This window comes from Corvus cornix, chromosome 1A (genome assembly GCF_000738735.6).
Source record: "Corvus cornix cornix isolate S_Up_H32 chromosome 1A, ASM73873v5, whole genome shotgun sequence".
NCBI classification, from domain to species: domain Eukaryota; kingdom Metazoa; phylum Chordata; class Aves; order Passeriformes; family Corvidae; genus Corvus; species Corvus cornix.
In genome coordinates, this window is record NC_047057.1 from 55,033,140 (window position 1) to 55,047,099 (window position 13,960).

The following is a 13,960-nucleotide window of genomic DNA, read 5'->3' on the forward strand; positions in this document are numbered from 1 at the left end:
ACAGGCCTCTTTCCTTTTAAAGGCAATTCAGCTGTTTGCTTGGGTTTGCTGTTGTTTTTTAAGTTTCTTAAAAAGAGAGAGAGAGGCAGAGACAGCATCTCACCAATGTTCCTCTCCCTCCAAACTACTGATAGTAGAGCCAGGTGAAGTCACTGAGACCCTCCCCTGCTTTTTGCTCTCTGTTATAAATGTACTGTGGTATTGGCTTTTCGCATGTTACATAATTGTTATGAATGTATTGTGGTGTTGGTTTTTTTCATGTTCCTTAATATTAGAAAAGCTTTGCCCAGGTTCTGTAATGTAATGCTGTACAATGTCTGTAGTTTGGGTGGTCAGTTTGGGAAGCATGGGGGGGGGTCTTCACATTCCTGGAAAATCTTATCAGAAGAAAAGAACCTGAAACCAGACAGAATGGAACCAAGGAAAAAGAAAAGACTGATAAGATGATACTCAGCAACTCCAAAGAATTCATGAATTATGCATGATGATGATGAAGACGAAATAAGCGATGTACTTTTAAAGCCAATCTTTTGGATATAAAGGTGTGCCTTTGGATCTCTGCCGAAGCACCCGGCCGTAAGACCCTTTTTGCTGTTGTCTCCTAATTGTCCCTTTTATTAAACTTTCCTTAAAATTTTACAAAGAGTGAACCTCGTTTTCCACAGTCTCAGTAGATGCATGGTTTTCTGAACAGCACATTTCAGCAAGGTATGACACCCTTTTATAAACTCACTACACCATTTCTTGAACAATTCCACAGAGCTAGCCATCACAAGCCTCCCTTCCTTCCCTTGGCTTACTGCAGGAGAACCCTTGGGCCCCTGCCCCCTTTTCCTATCACTGCCCAAACAGCAAATCTGTGATCCACACTTTTCTCTTCCTGTCTTCCTCTGTTCCCAGATATTTGCTTAGATCATGCTGTAAATGGTACAAGACTATTTTTCAAATAGTTACAATTCAGTACAATGTAATAATTACAGTTAAAGTGCGCTTCTGTCTAAAATTCTAGCTTCTCAAACCATTCTACAAGTCTATGACTTTATAGAAGAGAGCAGATTTAGACTAAATAGAAGGAAGATTTCTTTTTTGATGATGAGAGTCATGAAACACTGGCACAGGTTGCCCAGAGAGGTAATAGATGCCCCACCTCTGGAAACATTCAAGGTGAGACTGGACAGGACTCTGAGCAACCCAATTTAGTTGATGATAGCAAGGAGGCTGGACAGGATGGCCTTTAAAGTCTCTTCCACCCAGCTATTCTACGATTTTAGAGATCTTGAAGGATTACCAAAGCTAGACCCCTCCACAAGCCACCACCAATGCAGAGCATCAAAGTTTCCTTCTCCCTTTAAAAAATATGTTCAGTCACTTTTCTTCCTGCTTGTCCCCAAACTGCGGAGGGGTATGCAAGATTCCCCTGCAAAGCCTAAGGAATTGACTGGAGCTGCTTCAGAGAAGCCTGCTGGCAGTAGAGCAAAACAATTCACTGTCCTATAGTGGGGATAAAATAGAAATCTTCACCCAGAAAGTGCTTCTTTTGCTCTTTAATGCAGCAAATACACACTACTCTTAGTTAATGTCAGCAAGAGTTTTCATTCCTAAAAAATTCCTAAGAAGTGTCAAAAAAAAAAAAAAAAAAAGGAAAAGAAAAAAACACAACTCAGGCTGCAACCACAGTGAAAATGCCATTTCAGCACTCCATAAACATGAAACGTGCAGGTGGTGCTCTCTCCACCACCATACCTGTATATTATTTTTACAGACTGCTGTCCTAAGTTACAGAGAGTAGGAAACTGGACAAACCTCAACAAAAATGTACCCACATGGACTGTAGTCACAACAATGCCTGAGGGGTGCAACCTGCTAAGGGCTTACCTCTAAAAAAGAGGGCTTCTGTTGAAACATGCATTTGCAGCAGACAGTGATATCAACCATGTTCCTACTAGGCCAGGAGACATTACTGAAATAGACAATATTTTATCATTCCAAAACATCCGGTGCTAGTCAGGAACAAACTGGCTTTTAGCGGCTACTGATACTGATGAAGATAAAAAGAACAGCGTATAGGGAAACAATGGCTCCATGTTAGGAGAACAAGAGAGCATTTTGTGGGTTGAAACATGAATTGCACTGGGGTTGGCAATGAGCAGTATGAAATTGTGGAAATCACTGCAATAGGACATAATGGAAGCTGAAAATACGAATTGGTTCGAAACAACTCATTCAAATGGCAAAATCATCAGGTGGAAAGTGTCTGTGGGGAACAGGCAGATCCAACAGTTACTTTCTAGCAAGTAACCCAAGTAGAATCCCTCGCAAAGAAACTGCTAAACCACAGTCTTTGGCAGCTGGAAGGGATACTGGAGAAAGATCTCTTTTCTAAGCATCTGTTAGCAGCTACTCTCCAAGGGATTTCAGTGACCAGTCTTACTTGTTTTGTGTTTTCAATAAAGGCTTAACTAAAATGGCCCACTTAAGACTGGTTAAGGAATAAAAAACAACCACATAAACCAACTCAAAAAAAAAACCAAACCAAAAAACCCACCAAAACCCAAACCTGCTTGTTATTTTATCCAAGTCTCCAGTGCTCCTACCCTATCCAAGAGAATATGACAAGTTCTTCTTTGTCCATCAGCTAATCAAGACATGTTCATGGTGGAAAGAGGTGCTGTTGAAGTGCACTATGGTATTAGTTCAGTCTGTGATTTCAATCATCTTGAACATAATTTTCAGCTCCACCTACCCCTTTCCAGCCTATAAATCCAAGTCAAAACTATGAAATAGGTATTTCAAAACTATGAAATAGGTATTACAACAGCGCATGCAGCACCTATTAAGTGTTGCAACAGCTTTAGCTTTTTCAAAAAGATGTCCAGAAACATGACCTTACCTCAGGCAGAAGACAAGCTGAGTCATTAAGCAAGTAGGAGAGAGAATGATGCTTCTAAGTGATGCAGCAAGAGAAAATCAGGACTATTCTCACAGAGCAGAGGCAACAAACAAAACAACAGGATGAGGCTGGCTTCACACTGCATATTAATAAAGGATAGACTGGTATCTGAACAAGAAAGTGTAGTCCAAACTATAGGTTCTTATAAAACCCAGCTTCCACAATTTAAAAAAAAAAAAATTAAAAAGTCCAAACAGAAAAGTTCCTAAAACCCAACCCAAGTTTTCCTGGAAGGAATAATTCCCTGGATCTCTGCAAAACAACTTTTTTCTTTTTGTACAAGAGTCCTCAAGGGAAAAATAACTTACTTTCTGCTTTTAGTTTTGCATAGCAAAGAGAAAAAGCTAAAATGAGCAGTCAGACACATAGCTAGTACATGACTGATCTTTTTATCACAAAACTAAGCTAAAGGTAGCAGTCTACAGGCATTTTAATTCTGAAAGTGCTAATAGATTACCATCTGTAGTTTCCAGCCATTCACTATCATCTCTGTCCTCTCTCCTCCTACTGCCTGCAACACCTGAGTGCCCCTACCTGGTGATGTATATCAGGGGGATGATTAGGGTGAGACCAAACCCCAAAGTTAATTTCGATTTGGGCAAGTTTCCTGATATGCCTGCCACAAACACCTCTGTGAACACGAAGCGCAAAGCAACTAGAGAAAAAGATAATGTTCTTCTGACAAGAACACTCACCAGGGTAAATCTATGGTATTAAAAAAGTCCCAACCAACTGCCAACCTCTGCTGTTAGGATTTAAGCCCACCAGAACACAAGAAAAACAACTGCCACCTTTTAAGGGATTTTACCCACATAAAGCAATTTTTCCCTGATATTTCCTACCCTGACTACCATAAAGACTCTGCAGCGGGAAACCTGCAACAGGCTGGCAAGCTCGCATAGAGGTCCTGAAATTGTGTGAGAAACTGTAGGCACTGCAGTTCAAGTGAGAGCAGCCCGAGAGCAGCCCCAGCCCACGTTAACAAGCCTGTTTTCCCTCCAGAAGTTAAAGCACTTCACTGCTTCCCACCCAAGGACATTGGAAACATTGGAGCTACTGTCAGCTAACACATCTGCTACACAACCCAGCCGCAGCTCTGACCTAAGCGATGCCCAAGTGGATCAGGCACGTTTCGTGGCCAGCCCTGCCCTGCTCCTGGGCACATCCCGCACCCTCCATCATGAGCAGCTGCTGTTTCTACCTCCACGGCCCCTGGGTGACAGCCGCGCTCCTGAGGAGGGTTCCATTCCCTTCCCAGCCAGCTGCCCGCGCAGAGGCACGCACATGGAATGCAGGCTGCTCCGTGGGGAAGGCAGGAGTGCCACGCACCAGGTGAGCCCGGCTGTGCCCTCTGCACCACAGCGTGCAGTGCAGGCCAGGTGCCCACCACACCAAAGCCCCGGCCCCACGGGGCTCTTTGGGCAGTGAAGGGCCAGAGCTCGTCCGCTGAACCTCGTCCTTCCACGTGATCCCTACAGCATTTGGGCATTCAGACCCTAACACCCATCTCCAGCTCTACCCCTGCTGCCCCAAAGGGTGAGCCGCGCGTCACCGCTACTCTGATTTCTCAGGACAATCCCGCAGCGCTGCCTTAGCCCTCCCCTGCCAAGGGACGGGCCACGCGCGTCGCTGCGGTGGAGCCCAAAGTGACAAGGCACGGCCCCGCGCCGGGCACGGCCCCCCAGCCCCCGGCACTGCCAGCAGGCACCAGCGGGGCCGAGCCGCGGCCGCCTCGCCCGGCTCAGTGGCGGCTCCAGCGGGGGGCGGCGGCCGTGTCGGGCGGTACCTGCTCGGTGGCGCTGGGGCAGCAGGCGATGAGCGGCAGCGCCGTCAGGCAGTTCAGCAGGAGGCCGCCCATGGTGATGGCGTTGGGCGCCAGCCCCGCGGGACCTGCTCCACCAGCCAGCCCCAGTAGGGCTGCAGCCATGGCTCCAGCAGCGAGCGCCCGGCCGCGCTGTAGCGGTGTTGTTCCAGGCGCTTCAGCTGCGCCGGGCTGAGGGGCGCGGGGAGCACCCAGGGCGCGACCATGCCCGCACCACCACGACGGACGACACCGGGGTCAAGGGGCCGCCGCCGCTCGGGGCGGGGCTGAGCCGAGCCGGGGGCAGTGGCGGAAGAAGCCGACGCCCCAACAGCGGCTTGGCCGGAGGGGAACGGCCGCCCCCGCCTCGGCCAACGCGGGGCGAACGCCCTCGCCCCCGGCCGGGCTTTGGCTCCTTCGCCCCGAATGCCCGGCGCTCTGACGGTGCCGGCCCCGCCTCGCTGCGTGGGGGTTGGGGATGCCCCGGCGGCGGGGAAGCCCTCGGGCGCGGCGGGGGTGCGCCCCGGCAGGGCCCGTCCCGCCGCCTCCGCAGGCCGCGGGCGGTCAGGGCCGGTGCTGTAGCGGGGAGATGCGCCTGTGCGCACACCTCTCATCTCCCGGGGTGCGGGCAGCGCGGGGTGAGCCCCGCTGTCCCCTGTGATTTGCCTTGTTCAGCTTATTTCCCTTTCACACGTTTTATCATGCAGATAGTGGCCACGGCGGGGGTGCACGCAGCAGGTGGCCAGAAGGATTTTTACTGGAGCAAAGCATAAAGGCAGGGTGAGCAGCAGGTGACCTCCCTGCAGCCAGCAGGACTGGGCAGCCGTGCCTACACGGAGGTGACCCCCCTGTATCACCCAAGGATCCCTCCACCACCCGGAGGAGACCCATTGCCTGGGGAGTTCGGTCTTAACATGTTACGGAGCAGCTGGACACGGTGTTCCACAGGACTTACTGTACCTCCTTGACTTGCTTAGAGAGGGCGCTTCAAAACAAATGCGCCTTTTCGGAAATTGTGTCGCATCAAATTACTTGAATTGGTCACGTGAAGGATTTTAGCTGTATCCTTGAATCTCGAGGAAGATGCATGGTTTCTGAGTGAGGCCAAGGAAAAGATGGGCTTTGTGGAGCTGAAGTAGAAGTGTAAAATACAACCTGCAATGGCATCTTCTCTTAGTATTGGAAATTCTTTTTAAAGTTACTCTACTGTGAGCCAGAGGGTGCAGCTTTCTGTCCAGACACTACACTTTCCTGGACGGGAGCCACGTCCTGTTATTCAAAGTGAGGTGATTCACTTCAACTGATAAAGTTAGCGTGTGCTTGAGTAGGTTTCTCTACTGCAAGTGTCAGGAATGCTTGACACATGTTCCATGGTGGTTTCCAAATCCCACTGCGTGCTGTGTACATTCCCACTGCTACGTCATTCATCAGCTGATGCCATTTACAGATCACTAAAAACAGTATGATGCAGCAATTGTCATTAGAGGCCAAAACAAAGAAGAAAGGAACTGCTAGCAAAAGAGAAGGTAACACGTAGTAAAGAAAGGTTCAGTAACAGCCAGCTGGAGAATGGCAAAAGGGAAATGTGACAAAGTCAGCCGGATCCCCAGTCCACTGGAATCATTCTATTTGGAAGAACGTAAAACTTTGTTTTGTTTAATATCCTGTGCACCACTGTGGTCAATGAACATAATAGAACTGGTATTTATGGAGAGATTGCTCGAGTTCTTTGGATACCTGGAGGAAAAAAAGAGAAACCAGGGAAAGAAGTGGAGGGGGAAGTAAGTGGCATAAAAAGCAAGGGCCACATTAGAGGAAGAAACAGATTCTCTGCTGAGTTTATCACGGGGCTTGGGGAGTGGTTTGTTTGGTTTGTTTTAATTTAAAAAGTATTCAGCAACAAAGCATAGAACAAGAGAACACAGAATTTTAAGTCCAGTGTGTTTAGCCTTCCAGTGCTTCCTCGGTATTCAGGATACAGTTTTGCTTCCTAAGCAGCAGCTTTACTTGTCAGTCAGGAAAGCAGGACATGAAAGTCAAGTGTGCTTAAAATAGAATGCCTTTTGCTCCAGAATCTCAAAATGCAACAAAAGACTTTCATAAAGTAAGGGATCCCTTCACAATGCTCTGTAAAAGGTACCAATATCACACTTTTTTTTTCCCCTATAAGGCTGTTCAGGGAGCTTGAAACATCTCTTAAAAAAGAATATTTTTAAAATTTTCTGACTCTCCATAAAGACCTCCTTATAAACAGTATATCCCAACTTAAATTGTCTTGAGAAGATTACACGTGTCTTTTTTCTTCCTCTCCTTTATATTTGTGAGGTTGTTTTCAGTAAGGGAAAGGTGTGCTGGCAGTAGCTGTGATCTTTCAATGCAAATGCAGTGCCTGTACCAAGCTCCACATACACCAATTTGGGAATGGATCTGTGATTCCACAACTGTTGCATTTATATGCCAAATACCCTTCCATGGGCAAAGAGGGCAAGCCAAGAGAAGACCAAATATCTTCCTCTGGCTTCATTAAAAATAAAGGAAAATTTTTAAAATTAACTTTGGTTCATCTTTGTGTGTCTATCTGTGTGTGTTTACATGTTTGGGTCTGCTTTCTTAGTCCAAGCAATAATGTTCTTTGGCTAATGTAAGCCAAACTAAACACCAAGGCAGGGCTTTCAAGAGTACTGAATTCCTACTGGATACAGGAAAGTGTTCAGGAAAGAAAAATGTTATTAAAGGTACTACTGAACTATAACCTCAGCACGTACTAGTAGATGGAGGCTGTACATAGCAAACGTAATATGAATAATTCACCTATCTGAAAACTTCACCTGGTTTCACATATTATGAGCCATCAGGCAGCACAACCATGAGGTACTAGTAGTTTCACTGTTTCACGAGCTTTTGTGTTTTGTTATTACTTTATTTCATATGACCAGGTTGTATTTGCTGTCCTCTGTTACTCCTAGGTCTCTTAGGTTCACTAATTACCTGGATCCCTGTGACTTTGGAGAAATTTCCTTTGGAGAATTGTGCCACATCTTCTACAGCATGATATTCTCCTGCTTCTATTCCCTCTAAGTTGCTTTTCCTGTAGTTGCTACCTTTGGTACCTTTTTATTTTCCTAAGCTGGTATTAGCTGCAGATTTCACTAGCATTTTCTTAACTTTGTGGGTTTGGTCACTATTACATCTATCAAACATCATCCCTGGAGAATCCCATTAGACAGATTGTTGTAAATCAAAACTTTACCTTCTATTACTCTCTAGATAAGGTTCTGCAGCTTGTTTTAGTTCTACTAGAAATCCCTTTCCTGTCCCACCCCTCCAATTATTTCTCGTGGCCGCTCGGCGTAGTCAGTGCAGTATGAATTTAGAGCACATTAATGCCCACTCCTCTCAGCCCCACCCACGGCCTGATGCCCAGCGCTTCCTGCTGGCCTGGTGCATCCCCAGCCCGAGGGACAGCCGATGGCAAGTGCTGGGCAGCGCAAGTGGGGAGGAATTGAGGGCAGCTGAGTACAACGCTTACTGTTCGCACAGGGACGAGGAGCTTAGTTCAGCTTGTTGGTTAACACCGCTGCCATCTGGTGGAAATTAGAGTAGCTAATTCCATCGACAGGCCACAAAAAGCTGAGGCTATGCCGGCTTCCAGATTATGTGTGGGACATTAAGACTGAGGAGGCAAATAGATACAAGCTTGAAGCTGTAACCATTATTCATATAAAGTACACGTGGCTGTGTGCCTCATTTTTGGGCTTACTGACAAGCACAAACTCACAATAACTGTAGCTTTCGGTGCTGACTGTAACAGACTGATACTATTTTAAATGAGGGCCATGTGCTTAAATGCCTAAACTTCGGTGGCATTTAATCAAACTGACCTTCTTCTGCAGCTTTCAGTGCTCCAGAATAGATGGAGGGAGTCCCAATTCACTGGTGAAATACAGAATAAACAGAAATTATGAATCCTGTATGAAATTCTCTTCCTAGTAGGTGTGTTGCTTTCTTTCATGGGTAGGTGTGAATGTGTAGGAGAGAACTGATTTTGGCAAGAGCAGGGTGAAATTCAGGTAGGGTGTGGGGGGGTGTCCAGGATCACTGGGAATGCAGAATTGCTTCTCTGCACAGATAGCACTACAGAAGAAATCACAAAGATGAGAAGAAGGGAGAAAAGAAAAAGAATCTATCTATCTACCTATGATTCACTGAACAGTTTGAGAAAATGCATTCAGATCCCCAAAGCAAAAGAGGTGGGAACGCAACTGCAAAAACACCACTTCAGTCATGGCAGTTCAGAGTAACACATTCTTTTATTATTGCATAATTACTGACTGCTGAATGTTTGAAAATGCACTGACATCAAAGAAACATCTTGTAATGTACTACTGGTCTAAGTAGGCCTTTATCTTTATAAACCCTAATTGGAGATCAGTCATTAGCCAGTGAGCACATAACCTGCCCTGTTTGTACAGCAAGAGTGAGAACTGGTAAATAAATGACAGGGCAATAGGGAACTGACAACCTGGCCAAAATATGTGTGACCTTGTGTCTCACATGCTTCAGGGTTTGCTGGAGACTTAGGGACAATCACCCCCCCTCCTAAAGCACTTGGAGGTTAATGATGCTGGAGTTGGAGAGGAAATGCAGCCATTTTACCTTATCTCAGGCACTCCTGTCACACACAGTGAACCCACCAGTGCTATGTCTAAGTCCCTTTTTTGATGTGATACGTACAAGAGCTCCATAAATTGCTGGGGAAAGGGAATGGATCCAGAATGATGAAAGCCATTGTGGTTGGCATTTATAACCTTTAAAATATTGAAAACATGTAGCTAAAAATTTGCAAGTATCTATAGCATTTATCTTCACTCACACTCTGTGTCACATATCTTAAAGTAAGCCCACTGGGTTAGGTAAGTGCTGATACTGTTTTCCACTCAATGTGGTGGGCACAAGTTCTTGCTTCATTGTAAATGGAAATAAAACAAGAAATGTGGTAAAATGAGACAGAAAACAAACAAAAAAACTAAACAAGAACTTAATAGATCTTAAACACTTCATGTTTATTGTACATGAAATAAAACAATTTCAGTTAAGTTGAGAGACCGCTGGGTTGGATTTAGGAAATCAAAACTTCTATAGGAAGATATGTTCAGCTTAAATGATCATTAATTACATATGCATTAGTTACATTATAGTAAAACCATATTCTGTTAAACAATTCTCAGGTGAATAAGATACATTATCAGAGGTATGTATTCCAAGGATCTTATTGCACATCTACTGGCTAATCCATGTACTTCCAGTCTGAGAAAGATATGCTTTGTACCATCGAGTACAGACTCTGACTGCCTCCTTATGCTTGTTACACAGCTTCCCCTCTTTCCTCAGTAAAACCAGAACACGATATCAAACAGAAAATAAAGCCGAACATTACAAAACACGTGTTGTCTTCAGTTCATTTCATTTCAACCTCAAAGCAATCCATGCGTATTCTTTCTTTTCAGTAAGAGCAGGTAGGGAAAACAAAAGGACAATTAAGAAAAGAAAAAAAGGAAAGAAGTCATAAAATGCCCCACCGCACGTGTTTTTCTGTCATTGCAAGAACTAAAATGCTGTTATTCTGCTACCAGCTTCCAGTGCAGTGGGAGGAAACACTGTGGACGGACTCTCACTTCCCTTCAGTTTTGTCTCCCTGCACTTCACGCATATAGGAGTCAATGATATGCGGAGGCACTCCATCCATTAATAGTCTGAAGAACGAAAGCCCACCTACAAACAAGACAAGAAGGTAATCTTCAGGTTGAAGGGCCCTGGAGCAACAGCATTCTACCTTTATTTTCTGGCATAAGTGACAAGTTTTTGTCAGTCCCTATTACATACTTTGAGATGTGGTAAAATTCAACCCTGCTCAAAAGTCCAGCATGACACTTAACCATTACTTAATGGGTACTATATAGGCCTTTCCTGTCCTCTTGTGCAGGGTGAACTTTATTTCTAGCTTATCATATATTCAGTCGTTTATCTCACCACATGCAATAGTTTATGATAAATTTCACTTCAAATAACTCTCCTGGCTTTCCATCAGGCTGGCTGGAGTATGGTCAGAGATGGAAGTCAGTGCAGGGGGAACAATGTAGAAAACACCTAACCGGGATGAGTTGTGGAAAACATGCAGAGATATTCAATTTATTCTAATTTGGGGTCTTAAAATCGTATTTAGCAAAGTATTTACCATGTTGCTTGAAAATAACAAGTGGGATGACAGATGTGAAAGAATCATATGAAAAAAAGCCAGGATTTTAGGTTTAGGTGCCATTAGTTTCCAGAGAGAGAGACAACGAAAGCCGAAACTTTCATCTGCTGGGGAAGTCTGAAGAAACATTTTGGATTTGCTTTTAAATTCACTTCAAAATTTCTCTTTTTGTTGGGCTTGTTCAGCCTGGAGAAGGGAAGGCTCCAGGGAGACCTTAGAGCACCTTCCATTGCCTAAAGGGAACTTATAAGAGTGCTGGAGAGGGACTTTTTACAAGGGCCTGTTGTGATAGGACAAGGAGTGATGGCTTCAAACTGAAAATGCTGGGTTTAGGTTAGATACTAAGAAGACATTCTTTACTGTGAGGGTGGTGAGGCCCTGGCACAGGTTGCCCATACAGGTTGTGGATACCCCATGCCACTGAAATAAAAGCCATGGAAATTAAACACGAGTATTTCTGTTAATTTCATTGAAATCAAATGATATTTCGAAGAAACAGTGGGAAAACGATAAATATTTTGCTAAAAACTTTAGAATCTGCCCTTTCTCCAGACAAAGGGTGTAATTTGCTTTAAGAAAGCTATATACGATTACTATTCCCCTTACAAATCTGCATGAATATTGTGTTCTGCAAGTTGCATACCACCCACTGATAGCTGCACTCACCTTCTGAGCTTTTTCTGGAACACACCAAAAGCTTTAAAGCAAAAGTACATTGCCAGGGTGAAGATAACACTCTCTGAATGCTTCAGCTAAATGCAGTTGAGCTGATACTTACATACAACATTTATGTCGAGTACAGATTTTTAAGAATTTGTAACCTTTATTAACACAAGGATTATTCAATTAAAATGCTATTAGTTACTAGTGATTATGAGACTGTGCTGTCTCATTTAACACCGTCATTGTGGCAGAACTGCTCGCTCCCAACCTTAGGTAGGTGCACAATACAGACAAAAAAAAAAAAAAAAAGCATGCTTTTTGGCATTCCTTCAGCTCATGGAGTGCAAGTTGTGCTATGAATCATTCACTTTTAAATGAAGTTAACTCTGGAATAAATATTTTGTTTATGTAGAGGCATATTCCTATAAAAAATAACTTGCTGTAAATACAAAATGCTCTTTTTATTACTTGCATTTTATTCGTGCCCATGAATCATGCCAGCTCATGCACTGTTAAATTCCATTGAAACATGCACCATTAGAAGATATGGGATGGACTACTAAGAATTACCATAACAAGCAATTATTAAATTCTGAATTTATATGCATTAAAACCATCATGCTGCTAATTTATCAAAACATTTTCATTAAGTGACATAATGAAAATCATGCCATACTAGGCAGACATTGTATGACTTATAAACAGACATAAGCTTCATATGCAAGAACCATATGAAAGCTTACCTTAGATGACAATATACATTCAAAAATCCTTACTGTGTAACTGAGGGAGAGAGAGAAAGAGAAGTAACAATTTAATTGCAAACACAAAAGTGGAGAGAAAATGTTGAGTGAAATTATTATTACAATTATGTCAAGATGATCATTTAATCCTTAGTCATGTAAAATATGTAGGAATAGAAGCACATGAAAAGTAAAAGGTAGGGATCCAGTTCCACTTCAAAATTATCATTAATATGTAAAAGCTAGATTAATAGGTACAAGTAACTAAAAACCTCTAATTAGTCTAAAGTATAGATTGGAACCAAATTATATTTATGATAAAAGTTTCCAAATGTAGCTTCAAAGAAGCTAACACATATATATATATAGTATTTTCCACCAGGGGAAAAAAAGGCACACACATAACACTGAAGCATATATATATATATATATGTTGAAACTCTGTAAGGCAAAATAATCAAGTACAGACTAATTATATACCTGTGCACTACAGTATGTACTTTGTCATATATCCACATTTACATTACTTAAAGCATGCTATTTACTCTGTAGGAGCCCTTACCTTTAATTAAACATGTTGACTCTATAAAACACCCATATATATACACTTATCTATGAGTATGTCTATGAAAGCACTAAACTTTGTACCTATTGTAGCCTTCTAAGAAAAATAACCCAACACTTCAAAAGCTACAGAAACATTATCCAGTCTGATCTCCTAACATGTTCTAGGACTGAAATGGTTAAGTCTGGATGCATAATAATACTGCAGACCAGTTTCTGGGCATCACTGTCATTTTAAAACTGCACTGTTAATATTCTGATTCTGGGCAAGATTGCAAGGAAAAAGACATTTCTATAGAAAGAGTTAACTTTTCTGAACCCAAATGAACTTGAATGTAAAATAAGTTCTAGGGTAAATAAAGCAAATGAAGTAAAATTTTCTGCTTGTAAGTAATTGAATCAAGATTTCATTCTTAAAATCAGTAGGTTAAGTTCAGGCATTATCATTCTGAGCACTAATTTGTAACCAAAGACTGATCTGTTATGAAGAATGTCTTTTAAGTGCAGTAAATGACTTTATGATACTTCTGGTCTTTCAATGATTCTACAAACTAACTGAGAGCTGGGTTTTTTTTGGAAATGCATATTTGTTTCTCCTGGGAAGGTCTAAATGTTGTGGTCAAACATATTCACAGTCATTAAGAAATTCTTTATAGATACATGTAGTTCTATGAAATATCTCTAAAACCTTAGTAATTCTGATATTAAATACCCATATGATTGGGTATTGTCTTGATTAATTTGGCCTTCTTTGCTCATGTGACATAGACAATGTATGCCATGAGACACTAGCTAGTTTAATCTAAAAAAGCAAAGAAATACACACTTTGCATGCAGAAAATGCGTTTGCATGTGGAAAGAGAGGATGGGAATGAAATGGAATGTCCAGAGGAGTAGGCGCATTATAAACCTGATTATCCCCCGCCAAGCTGAGTGGTTCTCCTGGGTTAATTACTCCATGATAGATCACTGCAGAATTAGAA

At 42.9% G+C, this 13,960-nt stretch overlaps 2 protein-coding genes across 15 annotated transcripts in view; both read right to left on the reverse strand.

Moving 5' to 3' along the window:
- CHPT1 (choline phosphotransferase 1) overlaps window positions 1-5,161 on the reverse strand; it is a 21,539-nt gene extending 16,378 nt beyond the window's left edge. Inside the window, 2 exon segments of the mRNA XM_039570388.1 lie at window positions 4,737-4,834; window positions 4,837-5,161. Coding sequence (XP_039426322.1) covers window positions 4,737-4,834; window positions 4,837-4,978 — 240 coding nt within the window. The 5' untranslated portion in view covers window positions 4,979-5,161.
- A 4,628-nt stretch (window positions 5,162-9,789) lies between these two features.
- Window positions 9,790-13,960, reverse strand: part of MYBPC1 (myosin binding protein C1) — a 70,944-nt gene continuing 66,773 nt past the window's right edge. For 8 of the 14 annotated variants that reach the window (XM_019292375.3, XM_019292371.3, XM_019292374.3 and 5 more), the window contains one exon: window positions 9,790-10,523. In XM_019292375.3, coding sequence (XP_019147920.1) covers window positions 10,423-10,523 — 101 coding nt within the window. In that variant the 3' untranslated portion in view covers window positions 9,790-10,422. Of the gene's footprint in view, window positions 10,524-12,413; window positions 12,454-13,887; window positions 13,947-13,960 lie in introns of all 14 variants that reach the window. The other 6 variants (XM_019292373.3, XM_039571632.1, XM_019292381.3 and 3 more) reach the window with 2 other exon arrangements.